The sequence below is a fragment of the Aspergillus multicolor genome (genome assembly GCF_047715735.1).
Source record: "Aspergillus multicolor strain CBS 133.54 unplaced genomic scaffold BDW74scaffold_13, whole genome shotgun sequence".
Lineage (NCBI taxonomy): Eukaryota > Fungi > Ascomycota > Eurotiomycetes > Eurotiales > Aspergillaceae > Aspergillus > Aspergillus multicolor.
This window is the reverse complement of record NW_027395964.1, coordinates 155455-172243: the sequence shown is the minus strand read 5'-3', so window position 1 is coordinate 172243 and position 16789 is coordinate 155455. Positions and strand designations below refer to the sequence as shown.

The 16789-nt window shown below is 50.4% G+C and overlaps 4 protein-coding genes and 3 non-coding genes across 7 annotated transcripts; 6 read left to right on the top strand and 1 right to left on the bottom strand.

Moving 5' to 3' along the window:
* The first annotated feature begins 239 nt into the window (after window positions 1-239).
* On the top strand, window positions 240-5667 carry BDW74DRAFT_153531 (nuclear pore complex Nup192/Nup205 family protein). Its single transcript, XM_073724538.1, has 5 exons — window positions 240-449; window positions 534-4886; window positions 4940-5095; window positions 5144-5415; window positions 5472-5667. Exons 1-5 carry the CDS (start codon window positions 266-268, stop codon window positions 5520-5522), a joined length of 5016 nt encoding a protein of 1671 aa, XP_073583525.1. The 5' UTR covers window positions 240-265; the 3' UTR covers window positions 5523-5667.
* A 48-nt stretch (window positions 5668-5715) lies between these two features.
* On the top strand, window positions 5716-9029 carry BDW74DRAFT_21963 (cullin family protein). The gene is made up of 5 exons (XM_073732235.1): window positions 5716-6675; window positions 6723-7800; window positions 7850-8272; window positions 8326-8686; window positions 8750-9029. Exons 1-5 carry the CDS (start codon window positions 5965-5967, stop codon window positions 8808-8810), a joined length of 2634 nt encoding a protein of 877 aa, XP_073583524.1. The 5' UTR covers window positions 5716-5964; the 3' UTR covers window positions 8811-9029.
* Window positions 9030-9225: 196 nt separating this feature from the next.
* BDW74DRAFT_178372 (uncharacterized protein) lies at window positions 9226-10154 on the top strand (the record flags this gene model as incomplete). The annotated part of the gene is made up of 2 exons (XM_073729191.1): window positions 9226-9696; window positions 9759-10154. 2 exons carry the CDS (start codon window positions 9226-9228, stop codon window positions 10152-10154), a joined length of 867 nt encoding a protein of 288 aa, XP_073583523.1.
* Window positions 10155-10497: 343 nt separating this feature from the next.
* Window positions 10498-11513, bottom strand: BDW74DRAFT_178371 (Gfo/Idh/MocA family protein; the record flags this gene model as incomplete). Its single annotated transcript, XM_073729190.1, has 3 exons — window positions 10498-10817; window positions 10900-11400; window positions 11465-11513. The coding sequence occupies 3 exons, from the start codon at window positions 11511-11513 to the stop codon at window positions 10498-10500; spliced, it is 870 nt and encodes a 289-aa protein (XP_073583522.1).
* A 2133-nt stretch (window positions 11514-13646) lies between these two features.
* Window positions 13647-13736, top strand: BDW74DRAFT_t135. Its single transcript has one exon. It is a non-coding gene; the product is annotated as a tRNA-Gln (tRNA).
* Window positions 13737-13964: 228 nt separating this feature from the next.
* BDW74DRAFT_t136 lies at window positions 13965-14057 on the top strand. Its single transcript has one exon. It is a non-coding gene; the product is annotated as a tRNA-Gln (tRNA).
* A 1251-nt stretch (window positions 14058-15308) lies between these two features.
* Window positions 15309-15396, top strand: BDW74DRAFT_t137. Its single transcript has one exon. It is a non-coding gene; the product is annotated as a tRNA-Gln (tRNA).
* The last annotated feature ends 1393 nt before the right edge of the window (window positions 15397-16789 follow it).

The window sequence follows — 16789 nt, the reverse complement described above, 5'->3', positions numbered from 1 at the left end:
TCATTTAGCGGGAGCTCCGGAGTACATGCACGGCGATGGAATACACTCTATCAGCCCTCGCAAGCAATCTAAGAATAAATTCGGCATAAAAATCCCGAGCTTGGGGTTGTTCTGGAGCTGGATTGTGGTTGTTGGTGGGTCTAGGACAAGAAGCTCTCGCCGCCTTTGCAGACCGCCGGCATTTTGTCGCGTTCTCCGACCTTTTTTGGTGCTGCACAAACACCTTTTGCATCGCGCTTCGACAGTCGAGTGTCCTGCGCTGAGTATGGAGAGCGCAGACCCCCTGGATGGCCTCCGCGGCTTGTTCCAGGACCTCTCTGCTCTTTCTGACTCCTCCCTCGTCAACATAGACCGACTCTGCGTCGAGCTAGAGACTCACATCCATGATTTTAGGTCGCTGCTTGACAAACCCACGAAGAGCAATGGAAGCCGATTGAGCGTTCTGTCGGGTACGGACACTGTTTACTCCACCGATTCTGGAGTGCTTATTTCGAAGATACCGTTGCGCTAACTTGAGTCTGCGACAAACACAGGAAAGATCACAATCGACGATGTGGAATTTCAAGTCAACGATGACTTCCAGCAAGGCACACTTCAGGTCGCCGATGCGCTCGATCTCGATGAACTGTTGGCGGCATTGCTGTTCTTCAAAGCCCAGGAATCTTCGCAAGAATTCGATAGACCCCCGGTGATTACGGCCATCATAAATTTCCATCAGCGCCGGAACTTCTTGCTCGAATCGCTGCGCCTCATTTTCCAGGAGTCGTTCGAGGTAGAGCGAGAAGGGACACAGGAAATGATGCAGGACATGCTGGCCCATGTTGTTGAGATCAAGGACGGTCAGCTACGGAACGCTTCACTCTATACACGAAAGTGTCTAAAATCTATGGAAGACATTGAGAAATGGCTGTCGCTTCTGAACGATCAGATTCAGAAAGCTTCTATCGTCGGGCAGGCCGAGGATCAGCTGATTATGGAAGCTATAGAACACCAGCGCTTCGCCTTGCTCCATCAGCACGAATCTCTCGGCGCAATCCTATGCTACCTTTTCAAAGGGCCGTATACAAGCTCGGAGGATCTTAGAATCCTGCTGAAACACCTCAGGAAGCTGGATCGTTTTGATGGGATCCTTGTCCACTACGTCCCAGCTATCGTGGCTTCCTTTGTTCAGCACGGGTCCCCTGAGCGCTCGGGTAACTACACTGAAGCCCGAAGCCTGAATACTGCCATCATCTCCACCAAAGATGGCCAGAACTGGGCGCATCAACCTTTCCACTCAGCAGTCATTGCATTATGGCTTGCAGTTTACAGTGCCTGGGATTATGACGGCCCGTCGTCCGCTCCGGCCGGTGTTGATCTTGAGAAGGAAGCCGAAGAACGTACGAAAACATTCATGACTGCCCTAGATGATGGGGGATTGGATCTGATGGTTTCCATATGCTCCAGCGTGAGTGGTGAAGAATGGGGCGACCCAGCTCGCAGCGAGCTGGTGACAATGCTCTTGAGGGAAAGCGCATCGTGGTTGAAAGAGAGCGGAGCGGCGACCCTTGACGCAGAATCTTGCTCGTCATATCTGAAAACTTTGTTAATGGAGAACTTTGAGGTTTTTGCGGAGTCGTGCATCGCTAATATGCCGGATGCTGTTCGAAAACTGAAAACCGAAGAGGACTTGCAGCGCCTGGACCAGATTACCGCACTCCGGGATGGATTGACCTCCAACATTCATCGCGATTTAGTGGAGGCCCGGACGCATCTCGAATCGTTTCTGCTGATCATGGCTTTTGCATTCGAAGGCCGGCCAGACGCAGCACAGGAGTTTTGGGCCGACCCCGATGGAAACCTATACGGCTTCCTTCAATGGTCCTCAAAGCGGCAGACTGTGCCCAGGGTTAGCGCCTTTTGCGAACTGCTTTGCTCGATTTCTGGAGGAGAAGACAATGCTGCAGCTGCACACCGGTTTTTAATGGAGGAAGATAAATTCATGTCCGCGAAATTCAAGCGGTCTGCATCCATGAACTGGTCACAAATGTTTGCTGAACTTCAGATATACGCGACGAGGGTCACTGAGAAGCCATCAACAGCGCCGACCATTCAACGCGCCAGAAAGTTTGAGCCGGCTGATTTGAGTGAGCCGGAGAGCCCCGTCATGCTTTCGTGCTACTTGCGATTAGTGGGACACCTCTCCAGGCAGAGCACTACCGTTCGGGAATGGATGCTCCATCACCCGTCTTTCGACATTGTTAGCACGCTATTGACGCTCTGTAGTGGGCCATTACCATCACACTTACGGGCAACGGTTTTCCAAGCGCTTGCTGGTTTGATGACCATCAGGAGCGCTGTGGATGGCAATGACATGTGGCTTTCGGTAGACCAATGGATCTCTAGCGGAGCTATGAGCGCCTCTGCACACAACAAGGTGCCCCTTGCCTCGAATCCTCTCGTCTGGCATGAAAAGCAGGCATTTGAGAAGATCGCCGAGAGCTTCGACCAGGCCAACGCCTTTGTGGTTCTTATACACTCTCTCGTTTCCCCAGCTAGTGATTCAGCCGAGTATCCCCTTTGGGTACCCTTTCCTGAATCACTTGGCTCTCTATATCGTATGGCTGGCATCGAGCCCTATGTCGACTTCATCTTGGGTCAGGCGCTCTCGAAAAAGATCCCTGAGGTCAATGAACGCCAATCCCGACTGCTCACCTACAACTCCTTGGACTTCGTCTTAACATGCCTGAAGTCCTTCAATGAAACCATTGTGACTACGCTCAGCGGGACATCGGCTACAGCAGAACCCAACTCGAAAACTTCAACACTCCTCCAATATGTTCGCCTCCATCCTTTCGCGCGCGTAGCCGAATGGCTATACAACGAGGAAGTAATAAAGACTATCTTTGTGACAGCGAACCAAGACATTGCCGACGTTGCGAGAGCTCTGCCTGACTCGATCTTGGTATCGTCCCTGGTTAAATGCCTTGAGGTTATGCATTTAATTATCGATCTTCAGTCCACCTATCTCAACATCGTCCGACCATTCATCAAATCACAACCTGGGAACAGACTCAATGTCGCCAACTCCTCCCTCTCCGCCTTCGAGGACTGCGTTCTGAACAACCTTCAGATAATCCCAAAACTGTGCTTGTATTGCGGTACTGGTCACCAACATCTTACAATCGCTTCACTGGCTCTGTTAGCCAAGCTCTCCAGCTCCACCCGCCTCAACAAGCCATCTTCTCCCGAGTTTGCCAGGTGGAGGTCGACGAATAAGATTGTGGAAGTTCTGAGCTCAGAGAATTTGAACAGTATCTCTCTTCCCTTTATAAATTCGATGGAGCCTGAAATTAGGGAACTTGATTCTGGGCCACTAGCCTCGGGTTTTGTCATACGTCAAAGTGTACTGGGGGTTGTTAATAGCTCTTTAAGTATGATTCCGGACCGACCTACGGTTGCCCACTTACTTCTTGGTTTTGGTAGTGTGGGGAGCATTTTGGATGTGCCTGCTGAAGGCTTGTTCTCCGCCGGAAGGTCTCTTCTGCACGCCATCATAGGCTTTGTGCAAAGCTACCCTGACCAAGTCGGGGACATCATTGTGCCGTGGATGTTGCATACGAAACGTACAGCCATCGAGGTGTTGAAGCATCTATGGTCGTCCAAGCTCTCTTCGTACTACACCCTAACGGAGATGCGTGCAACTGGCTTCCTTGTCAGCTTATTCAGAAGCCAGCCTTTGGTTGGGCCACATACCCTCTGGGATGGCTTATCAGTTGCTGCGGAGCAATTCTGGGTTTGTGAGTCAACGGATGCGCTTTCTGAGTTCCTGCTGTATCGAAGTTATCTATTCGACTATGCAACAACGGAGATTCGTTCTGCCGCGAAGATCAATTCTCCTACCTTACTGGCAAAGATTCTAGCTACCTTGTTTGGAAGTTCTACTTTAGATGACGGAACGACCATCGCCAACCCTACAGTCTTTGACCTTTTCGACTTTGCAGACCTCGATCTTCGGTTCCACGCTCGGCCGCCGAATGTGGAATACCTCGAGGGCCTCGACATTGAGATTTGCGAGGAAACGGTTGAAGGCGGTGCCATGATATTCTATAACGTTGACCAAGTGAAGGAACTTGTCAAAGCCAGGAGAGAGGAGCTACTGTCAAGCTTGCGTCCGCAGGATGATGAATTATTCATGGCTGAGGCGAACAATCTCATCGAATTTCTGCGAGCACGAAACCAATCGCGCCAAATTAACTTTAACCGTCACATGGCACTTAGCTCTTGGGCCGAGCTACTGACTACAATACTAAAGTGCTCCGAACTTGACGGAGGCCGAAAATCAACATTCATCCTGCACGCCATCCAATTGATCCTACCCAAACTTGAGACTGCCATCGAGGACGATCTTCCAGAAGGCCTTGACCTTGCTCGATTAGCCGAATCCCTGGTCGAAAGTCTAGACGCAACACCAGCCAGCATGGTTCCCTCCAGGAGAAATGGCGATCTAATTGATGAGAAACTCCATCAGCTATTTCAACTCTGTGTGCGAGGCATCATCCTGTCCAACGCGGGAGTCCATCTGAAAGAGACGTTCCATAACATCTGCTCAATCTACGTTTCCCGAATCGTCTCTCCTGACACTGGGAACGAGACTATGCGACAACACAGCCAGCAGGTAGTCCGATCCGCGGGCCGCGCTCTGATCGAGGCTATTGGTGACGACGCCTATACCGGTCCCGAAACCTGCCGAGTGGCAGCTGTTCTACTGCTCAATTCGCTGGCCGCCCTGGATAAACAGGCCGACGCGACTTTGGCTGAACTATTAGCTCAATCTAACTATCTGAGTTTGTTCCTGGATAGCATTCGAGTGTTACCGCTCGAGTTAAAGAATGCTCCAGCTAGCGGTAAGACCCTCGCCTATTCCTCTACTATGAGTATGCTAATTAGGAACGCGCAGACACGCCTATACTCTTATCATACTACCAGTCTTTGTTGTCCTTGCTGCAGCAACTCTGTCAAACCAAACCCGGCGCGACCCACGTATGGAAGGCTGGTCTTCTCCCAGCAGTGCATGACTCGCAGCTCTTTGCTGCGGATCCTGACCTTGGTATCGGTATGTATATGCTCGCGACCATAATTCGTACCTTTCTGACGGTGACAGACATCGACAATGCCGATGCCCTCCGGAAATACTACGATCTGCTCGACTCCGTGCTGCGTGTCATTGTCACAGCGACGTTTTCTCGAGGGCTGCAGAACGAGCTTATGATCGAGGAAATTCGGACCTTCCTAACGCAAAACAGACAGAGTATGGTCGGAGTATTCAAGCGTTTCGCTAAGATTGGAGGATCCGGCGCCGCCGATCATCACGACGCGCTCACTAGCATCGCGAAGTCATACACGGCTCTCGTCGCTGCTACAGACTTCTTAGAGGTACGGCCACCATAATATCAGACTCAGACTCTGCTCAGAACTAACTCTTGAGACAGGCTGAGGAGAGTGAAGTCGAGGAGCACATTGGGCCAAGGCTGTTTTCATAGGCCAGGTTTTGCATGAGAGACGGAGCATGGGATGTTTGACCACTGTGTTGTATTTATGGGATTAGCATATGGGAATTGGCTTTATTGTACGTCCTACTAGGAATGTTTCCTAAAATATCAATGAAAATAAATAATTAGACTTCAAGCCAAGTTCAACTTCTCGTAGTATAAAAAGTCGCGACATCCGAGGTTCTCCAACATGCAGCTTATGTCATCGGGAGTATTATCTTATCTCCGACGGGTGATCGAACGTTGCGGAGGTCCCCCCATCTCAGCTTCTTCCTCCATCTCCCAGCTCCCCATCTCATCAGGCCGCAAAGCATCGAGGTACTCTCAGAATTGGAAGCTGACTGCAATGGTCTTTGTGATCCGAGCTCACCTCGGATCTTTCCAACTCTGAGTGCTCCCCCTCGTCATCCTCTTCCAGGATAGAACCGGGTAGATGCAGCAGAATCCGAGAGGCGCCCCCGAACAGAGGAGCGGCAAGCGCAAGGCTACCGGCAAAAGGAAGTTTTCAGATCAAGGGGACTCGTCCCAACAACCTCCGCATCAGCAAACGACCATTTCGCAGCTCCTCCATCGAAACCAAGCGCACGAACAAGACGACGAGCACCTCCCGCCGAACAACAAACGAGTCCGACCGTCTCCTTCCTCCCTCGTACCGAACCAGCCCGGCTCCGGCGAAATGTACAGCTTCTCGAACTCAGGGCCGAGACCGAGTGCTCCGGGTGCCGGTGGTCCCATCCTGTCGAACTCCGCCATGCAGGGCCGTACGGGCAACGCGCCGTCGCATCAGAGCAACTTTACACCGCATACCGGCGCGAAAAGACTTGTTGTGAAGAACCTCCGGACTGGTCCGCGCTTGAATCAAGAATCATATTTTGATAAAGTATGGGGGCAGTTGGATGCGGCGCTCACGGCGATCTTCGGCGGCGGGAAACCGGTGATATCGATTGAAGAGCTTTACAAAGGGGCAGAGAACGTATGTCGCCAGGGTCGTGCTGAAGTTTTGTCGAAGCGGTTACAAGAACGATGTCGGGAACATGTAACGGGGAAGCTACACGACTCTTTAGTGGACAAGGCGCAGATGGCATCGAATGTCGATACATTGAGGTCAGTAGTGGACGCATGGAAAGTTTGGCAGTCAATGTTGGTATGAGAACCCCCCTTCTGTTGCGTGGAGTTACTGATTTGCACTAGGTTACCGTACGCTGGATCTTCTATTACCTCGATCAATCATTCCTCCTTCACTCCAAAGAACACCCCGTGATCCGCGAAATGGGTCTTTTACAGTTCCGTCATCACATATACTCCGATTTCACACTGCAGAATAAGGTACTCCAAGGTGCATGTGATCTCGTTTCAGCGGACCGCAGCGGGGAGCACAGTGTCGTCGACTCTTCTCTTCTCCGGAACGCCATTGAACTATTCCATGGACTGGATGTATATGTCTCCGGCTTTGAGCCCGTGCTTGTTTCGCAGTCGCAGGAATTTTTCGCTCTATGGGCCAAGCAGGAAGCGTCCGGCTATCTGGCGTCATATGTAGAAAACAGCCATCGCTTAATTGAGCGCGAAATGAATCGGTGCGAGCAGTTCTCTTTTAATCGATCGACCAAGCAAAAACTGTCCGAATTGCTCGATCAGACCCTAGTCACGGATCAGGAGGATGTCTTACTGAGTCAGAAGGACGTTCTCGGTTTGCTACGAACAGGCAACAAAGTCGCTTTGGGTCAACTTTATACGCTCCTTGAGCGAAGGGATCTCGGAGCCAAGCTGAAGGGTGCCTTTAGCGCATATATTGTGGAAGAAGGCTCCGGTATCATTTTCGACGATCAGAAACAGACAGACATGGTAGCACGTTTGTTAGATTTCAAGCAGCAACTCGACGATATTTGGAATGAATCGTTCCATCGGAACGAAGGTCTCGGTCATATTCTTCGCGAGTCTTTTGAGAGCTTCATGAACAAGGGCAAGAAATCAGACTCTACAGGAGGTACAGACAATCCCAAAGCCGGGGAAATGATCGCGAAGTACGTTGATGGACTGCTTCGCGGAGCATGGAGACTAGCTCCGAAGCGCGATGCTGAAAATATGCCTCTTGCGGACGAGGATGCGGAAATCAACCGACAGCTGGATCAGGTATTGGATTTGTTCCGGTTCGTCCACGGTAAAGCGGTCTTCGAGGCTTTCTACAAGAACGATCTTGCACGTCGTCTTTTAATGGGCCGGAGTGCGAGTGATGACGCAGAGAAGAGCATGCTGTCAAGACTCAAGACAGGTTTGTCCACGCAATATTTGAGCCAGGCATCGTAACTAACTGCGTCCAGAATGCGGATCAAGTTTCACACACAATCTGGAGTCCATGTTCAAAGACATGGAGGTTGCTCGAGATGAAATGAGCGCATACAGTTCCATTAAGCGAGAGCGCCAAACTCCTCTTCCGGTAGACCTGCATGTCAGCGTCCTATCAGCATCCGCATGGCCAACATACCCAGACGTCCAAGTGCGGATACCATCAGAGATCGCTACCGCCATCAGCGACTTCGAGAAATTCTACGACACTAAATATAACGGACGCAAACTCGCGTGGAAACACCAGCTCGCGCACTGTCAGCTACGAGCAAGATTCCCCGGTGGCAACAAGGAGCTCGTTGTCAGTTCGTTCCAGGCAATTGTTCTTCTCCTCTTCAACGATCTCCCTGAGGGCGGAACACTCAACTATCGCCAGATTCAGGATGCTACAGCACTGTGTAAGCCCCCTTCGTCTACACAAGTCTTGCAGTTCTTGACTAACGTGCCCCAGCCGACCAAGAATTAACACGAACACTCCAATCCCTCGCCTGCGCTAAATACCGCGTGCTAGCCAAAAAGCCCAAGGGCCGCGAGGTCGCGCCCACCGACGAGTTCTCCTACAGCCCGTCCTTTACGGATCCCAAGTTCCGCATCAAGATCAACCAGATCCAGCTCAAGGAAACGAAAGAGGAAAATAAGACCACGCATGAGCGTGTTGCTGCGGATCGGCACTACGAGACCCAGGCTGCTATCGTGCGCATTATGAAGAGCCGCAAGACCATTACCCATGCGGAGCTTGTGGCTGAGGTTATCAAGGCCACCCGGAGCCGTGGTATGTTGGAGCCAGCGGATATCAAGAGGAATATTGAGAAGTATGTCCCTCATCTGTCCTCGTTGCCTATCTGTTGGATCGCGCTTGCTAACTGTTTACCCAGGTTAATCGAGAAAGACTACATGGAGCGTGAGGAGGGAAACAAATACCAATATGTTGCTTAGCTTAGCGTAAATGGATGCGATGCCTCGCTCACCCGCGCTGGCTTGGGAATGGGATGTGTCATGTCATGCTATATGAACCGGAGTCCTGGGTATAGTCTGCTTTTGTCGGTTCTAGATCAGTACAGTACAGCTGTAAATTATAACCATGCTTATACTTATCAGTATGAAGTCCCTAGTCCTACCTATGCATGGCTCGTTGACTCATATCTTAAGAGAAGACCCTGCCTGCTAGCGCCACACGTGACTTGCTCGGGGGGTGTTACCTATATCTGGGGCAATCCCCCCGGCCTAACTCCGCTTCCTTCATCTATATCCTGTAGCCTGCACCTGAATCCTGATATATACCGCCCCAGACCCCGCCATAACCCCAACGCAAGAGAAAGACATGCCATTTGAGACTAAGACAACCTCAGCAATGCACAGAGTCCTCGAGACCCCCGAGATCCTGGAGATGGTCCTGGAGCAGCTGGACATGCGCACGCTCCTCATCTCCGCCCAGCGAGTCTGTCACAGCTGGAATAATCTCATAGCCAGCTCGCCGGCTCTCCAGAAAGCTCTCTTCTTCACCCCCATCAAGGACGCCAATGAGAGGGGGATGCATGAGAAGATGTTGAATCCGCTCTTGGTTGAGACGTTCCCTTCTGTCTTCCCTGGGCCTCAGAAGGTTGAGGTCAAGAGAAGGTTCATAAACAGGGACAAGAGATTCGACTTCCGCTTCTCCGACTTACCCATTGCAAGCCTTGAAGACGAGGCTCAAGCTCGATTCATCCGGAATGACGCGTCCTGGCGCAGGATGCTGGTTTCGCAGCCGCCCATGCAGGATATCGGCCTCATGCACCTCCGGCATGAGAGGGGCGGCGATAGTGCGGAGTACTGGAATATGCCGGTAAGTCATTACGGCATTCCGTCCATGTCTCTGTCTCGTGTCCTGTGTTAATGCGTCTATAGGCAGACAAAGCTCTCTCAGGCCTCCGCATGGAGCGCCTCTTTGAAATCCTCCTCTTCCACGACCCGATTCACCACAGGGTAGCTACCGAGGCCCGTGTGTATTGGGCTGCAGGGGACAAAGATGAGATCGCCGTGGATTTTGACGAGGGCTGGCGCCGGCAAAACATCAGGATGCAGTTCTTTGCACTCCTGCGCCAGTGTCGTGTTGTTGTTTATACGAGTGAGGTGGTGCAGTGCACTATGGATTTCGGAATACGCCATAGAACCTGGGATCAAGATGCTAAGGATGGTGTCACTGCGGCATATAGGCATCTTGGGTTGGATGTTGATGAGAGAAAGAGGATGATCAAGGAGGAGAAGAAGAAGAAGATTCTTGAGAAGCCTGAGGGGGAATAGATGGAACGGTCAGTCTCGGATGATGAAGAGGAGGAGGAGGAGGAGGGCGAGGATGGGAATGATGCTGGCTCATGGCTCAGCTAAATGCTACAGACAATTAGTGCGATTTCCTTACTTAGAAGCATCTTAACCGACACAATCTCTCTCGAACGTCGTTTCCCAAAAATACCTAGATGTGCTTTCTGCCCATTTCAGACGGAGCATGTCTATGCCTCCCCAGGAAACCTCGCCCCACCCGAATCTCATCCATGATCTCAAGGACCCTTACCGTCTCGGCATGGGCCATATTGTCATTCTCCGTCTTCCCCTGACTTAGACTTATCGCAACGGCATCAGCCTCGAATTAGAAGCCCATGCCTTCCAGCTCAAGCTCATGCCTCTCACCCTCTGAGCTTCCATCCTCGCCAGTGCTGCTACTCCCAGCCTTACGCTTGCGATAGACCGTAAAAGCCCGAGGCGAGGACGCCGCAACACCTTGAACGGTGATATATCCCTCCGTCCCTTTAATCCTCGCAAATACCTCCGGCGTGCGTGCTTCCGTAGTACAGAACAAGATCCCATGGCGCCCTGTCGAAGGATAATGGAGCAGGAACGAAGAAGCGACGTCAATTCCATCCCGTAGGGTCTGCACAGTAGTCACCTTTGGCCGCTCGTTTGTGTGCTCTTCGAGCGTGAGCAGGCCCCATGTTAGTGAATAAACGCCTACATCCAGCAGACTCCCCGCGCCCATGGCCGGATCTTTTACGACGCGATGTAGCCGGTAGTGAAGCAATATCAATCTCGAGTCCAAAGTCGCAGAATGTCCGGCGAACGTCGCCGATGGCCTTCTCCTCGAAGAGAACGTGTCGCAGTTCCAGGATCAGCGGGCGGAAGCGCGTCCACATCGCTTCCATTATGAATACACCTTTGGCTTGGGCGGCAGCAAAGACCTTGCGCGCTTCCGCGGCGTTGAGAGTGAATGCTTTCTCGCAGAGGACATGCTTTCCGCCTGCGATGGCGTCGAGGCAGTGCCGTTTGTGCAGACTGTGGGGGGTGCCGATATAGACGATGTCTACTTCGGGGTCGTTGTAGACGCCGTTGTATTTTGCATATATTGTTGGCTTTAAGTTAGAAGAGGGCAAGTGTGCGTTAACAAATGCAATGCCTTTTTGGAGTGATGAGGAGCCGATTGCTTGGATTTTGTGTGTTGCGGAAGGGAAATTGCGGGCTAGGGTGATGTCCTTTGTGAACCATGAGGTTATTAGGCCTGTCCTTGGAGGAGATTTAGTGGTGTTCTGGGTGCTTAGTGGGCGGAGAGTGTGGATGTTTACCTATGATGCCCGAGTGGAGGGTTGGGAGGGGTTTCTCTTGGGACGCCATTTTGCCTGAGTGGTGAGTTGGGTCATGCGTTGTTGACATGCGAGGCCGGCGGGGGAGGATATAGCTCACTTATCAGTATTGACTTCAGTCTTCTCGGACTGCTTGCTTTGAACCAGGTACGAGTATCATGTGTTCCCAGAGAGAGCTAGGGGATAAAAGATGTGACCAGTGTCAGAGAGGGGTTGCGGGGAAGCTTGCAGGGCCCAGACACAGCACAGCCGATGCACCCAAGTCCGTGTCTCCGCAAGTGCCCACACCATTTAGTACAACAGAGCAGTACATCTTTTTGAATATGGGTATCCCTCGGCGTTGCTCAGCCTGGTGTGCTTATTGGGCGGTAGATATGCTGTAGAATATGCCTTCCAGCGTGCCGGTCCGCCACTTCATTTCCCAGTGCGCGTTGGTAATCATCGAGGAGTCCAGTATATATCGTATTCGGGGCCGTCCACGCGAGGATTATCATGCAGTCTCAGAGCCTCAGAGAAGAAGAATGCGATGTTGTTCTCGAGGCACAGATATCTATGTCAGACACGAAAAGCCATCCCACTGTGAATCGCAAAGCGGGGGCCACTATTCCTAGCTCACTAGAATCTCTCAATGACTTGTTCATGCGAAAGATTTCCAAGAAAGTTTCTATGCGCGATGAGACAGCTTCCTAACGCATCTAGTTGTCGTTATATGGGACGAAATCGTTTGTTCTACCGGCTTCGGAGCGACTCGCGTTCCAAAACATTGTCGTCTCGCTCGGGTCACGAGAGTCTCGAAGAGATGATCACTGCAATGTATGACTTTTCGCCCCTTCGCTTGCAGCTGCGGTGATTCTGGCCGAAAGGTATGAGTGGCATTGTCGGTAGTGATTCCTTTAGTCGGGATCGTTGCTGCAGGGAGGTCAACGATTGTCGCGTCTAGTCTGCTTAGGTTAGCCATCTTATTTGCATCAGTATGCCTCCCTTAGACACCTTTCGTATTTGTCGGCAAGTCATCATTTCTCACCTTTGAGTATATGTCTTGTACTGCATTGGGCCACGCTTTCTTTGCAGGGGGATTCCTGGCACCAGCGTCAAAGTCGGCGCTCTAATGTGGTCCACTCTAATGAGACAAGTAAAGTCTGTCTGCATGCGGGCTCTTGGGCACTTATAGAGAAGGTAGAGAAAGAGACGGTGATTCTGAAAGACCGAACTGTAGAATGCAGGAAGGAGGGGAGGGAATGGAACGGGAGGAGACTAACTTCCCCGCTTGACAAAGAAAGAGTCACGGCTTCTGCTCTAAAACACTTCTTCAACCGCCAAAACTCCGTCACAGCTTTCTCAATCTCGGTCGTTAAAATACGATGCTCTGGGCTATTATTTTGATACGGCCGTTACATTTTAGTTGTTTTCCGCAATGGCTTCAAGATCTGTGTGCGTCAGTCTGATGTTTGTAGTGAAATCGCCCAGGTGAGTCTTCCTTCGTCTTCCTTGCACTTACTTGACCTCTGGCTAGCGGTCTGTTGATTTCCAGGGCATACTCTGTCCAATTCCTCAACTGACCACTTCCAAGTTACCTACTTGTACGATTTTTCGACCCATGTACTCGAACCACTGGGGCGAAGTAGCGGCTTATTCCCCGAATCTGGCAAGATCCGCTACCCTGCTCATCCGAAGAGCGATGCAGTCCTTGTCTTGGATGCGATTCTTATACCATTCCGAACGTGCCCTCCTGTTCGAGAGGCCACTTTCGGGGTCTTATGGCTATGCCAGGAGACTACAGACCGCGGGAAAGGCAACGAAGGGTCAAGAGATGGCAGGATAGGCCCGACACTTCTTGGACGACATTGCTGGGATCGTGAACGTTTGCCGAATTCTGTATGCTCCAGTTGGAGGTATCATCGGTCCCAATGTCGCATTTGCTCACCAGAGGGGCAGGTTTAGGACTATTTCTCGGCGGAATCAACCGTCTGCAGAGGGGGCTCTCGCTGACCTCTTTACGCATGCCAGGGACAGGACAAGCCGAGGGTGATGGTGCTTGGTGAGTAGGGATTGGGACTCATGACCTCTCTGCCGTGCCTTGTAAGCAGCCCTAATTTTCGGTTTATACTTAATAAAAAGCAATGTGGCTTATGTAATTAAAAATCACATTGCACCACATCAACAAGGTCTTGTGGTCTAATGGTCATGACATCAGACTCTGATACATCAATCCGAGTCACATCTGGTAATCCCGGTTCGATCCCGGGCAGGACCTCATCTCTTTGTTTTTTCTTCCATCTTCTTCCCGACTCCCTTGGTCGGTAGTGGGGGTATGAAATTTTTTTTTTGTTATCTAATCTCACCCTCCCTCAAGCAAATCAGGACCCGGCACCGCGGTACAGTCCCGCTCGCTCAGGGCAGACCCGCTTTTTCGGTGTCTTCTCGGCTGTAACTTTTTTTTTATCTCGAAATTTCAATTTCAATCAACCCTTCAATAACAGTTGGTCTTGTGGTCTAATGGTTATGACATCAGACTCTGATATCCTACGTATCTGAGTCACATCTGGTAATCCCGGTTCGATCCCGGGCAGGACCTCGTCTCTTCTTTTTGCCTTTTTTGTATATGTCAATTTTGCCTTTTGTACATGTCAAGCCCTAGCATATGGGGTCTGCCTGCCATGCTTCTTGGTGTTCAGGTGTCAATTTTCTTGAATCACCACTTTGTAGATTTTGTTCCCGCTCAGGCATAAGGTGATCCTGTAGCAGGTGGTAAAGATGAGGTTAGTGATACACACACATACATATACGCACCAACCTGTCAGTGTGACCTTGCAGGAGTCAACGTTCCTCAACCGTTGAGTGGTGCCAATGTGCAAGGCTGCCTGACATACCGCATAGCTACCAGATGGCAGCACTGCCTGAAAAGGCAGACTTACGTACTGACGGCCATCTACCTACAACTATCCTCAGCTATCCAAAAGAATATACTAAAGATGGTCATAAAAATAGACCCCCGCGGGGAAAGAAAACGGAGGAAGCAAAGGGATGAGAAGGCAGGTATTTATACCCCAGTTCTTTTTGACTTTAGCTTACCAAGCTTTGTATGTAAGTAAGGTTGCGGATGTGGTTCCCGGCCATGTTCGTGCTTCCGCTGGAGGGTTCGACGTAGGTGTGAATTCTATTGTATCCGTTGGTAGACGATGGAGCTGGTGCCCAAAATGTTTAGGGCTTGGGGCGTTCTCTTGCCTCTGTAGCTGATCTTGTATCTGTCTGGCTATGGGACTTGCTGTTGTGGTCTCATATTGAGGGTAAACATCATTCATAACCCCAGTACTGTGGTGTGTATGCCGCTGTATATAATAATTCCGAGCGATGGCGTCTCTTCTTAGTGGTTAGGGGTCCCGAATCCGGCCCTTTATGCTACCCGGGCCAGCCAGGTATATGGGGTTGATGTATCAAACTTGTATCCTCTACTTCCTCGTCCAATGAAATGTCCGTGGCAGCACTATAACCCTTACAATGAAGGGAGCCATCCCTTCTGAAATCATCAATGGCTTTCGCACGGCAAGGGATGCTAGGGGGAGCTACGGAAATATATATATATCGTCTCCGGCGCGCTATATACCAGATGGTATAGGCGCCGGCTACACTAAGCTCATCTAAGTCAACACAGAGAAGTGCAAGAGATGGCTGGACATGCGTCTGTTCCAATAATTATCCACACATTATGTAGTTGTTACATTCTGATTAGCGGAAGGTGTAACGGTAGATGGCGAAACCAACTGGTAGGAAGCACCGTTGTTTTTTGGAATATAAAGCCAGAATAGAAGGAATTTTCAACCAATCAGGTCTTGTGGTCTAATGGTCATGACATCAGACTCTGATATTAATTAGAGTCATATCTGGTAATCCCGGTTCGATCCCGGGCAGGACCTTTCCTTTTTGTCCCCCTGATATTTTTTTTGGCCCATAGACGGCGCCAGGTAAATTGCTGTCATTGAAACTGATCACGATGTTCTCAAACAAAAATCACCAGTCTGTCACCTCAAACTCATATGCCCGCGGAGTACTTACAGTACAATCGGCCGATAAGCAACCGAAGCCAAGCCCCTGCACAGCAACTCCAACCCCTTGCTCGTTATTGATAGCCCACCAGATTCGGCAGGTTTACCGCGGCCTACGCCGTGGAAAGCAACTCCGCGCAGCTCCAAGCCCAAGGAACAGGCTCACGTGGAACGGTGGAAGCCCGAGCTTTTTTTCCATTGAACCTCCACCGTGTTCTGGAACGGCCGCGGCCCCTGCTGGCGGCAAATGGCCCGACGGTGGTCGCTGCTGGGGATGCACGGCAAATGTTCCGGCGCAGCAACTATTTGGAGATCCCCTGCAAGCTATCGCCGCATGACCTGAGACTATTCAGATCAATCTACACCGGAGACTCAGTGTCAGGTATTGTTTCAGCAATGACGTTCCCAATGGGGGACAAGTATAATTGATTCGCGTATAGAGCGCAATTATCTCAAGATGATGGCATTGATGGCAAGGGCCGTTGCCAATACTTGGACTTCATCTACGATGAGGTAGTTTGGGAGGTGGAGTGTGGGGTATCCGTGCCTTCCAGCGCACCCACCGCCTTCGTCTTATGGGTGCGCCACGCATTTTTTGTAGTCACGCATTTTTTGTAGTTTTTAAAATTTTAAAGTCTTTTAACCTATACAGCCGCACAACATGTTTAATCCTTATAAAGATTATAAAACCTGATTAAGCAAAGCCGTCGCTATCGCCCTATCTAAAGAAAAACTAAACATCGCGGAAATTGCGCGAGAATTCGCGGTGTCTAGCACGATAATACAAAGCCGGATTAAAAAAGTAAAAATATTAATAACTCCCATTATAACAAAGAAAAATACCCTATAGCCATATTAGGAAAAGGCCTTGGTTAACTAAATTATAAAAATGCGAGCTTGGAACCTCCCGCCCACTGCTTTTATTATAAAGGCGTGGGTAAACCAGGCACTTGCCCGCGCGGGGTCTCCGGATAAAAAGATTAGCAAGATATAGCTATATTAATTTAAAAAGCGCGTACCAGCACACCTAGGCCTTGCGCTAGTAAAGTAAAGAATTAAAAAATTAAGGCATATCTAAGTAGAAGACACAGGGCTTCTAGAGCACTAGTATTATTAACTAGAAGTTCTTCTCCGCGGTGTTCCTGCCCGCCTTGTATATAACTTTAATAAATACAGATTTTAACCAGGCCAGGGGCGGGCTTGCAAGGTCTTTAGTAAATTAAACTGCCCTAATCTTATAAAGGGCGAGCAAGGTGAAAATATC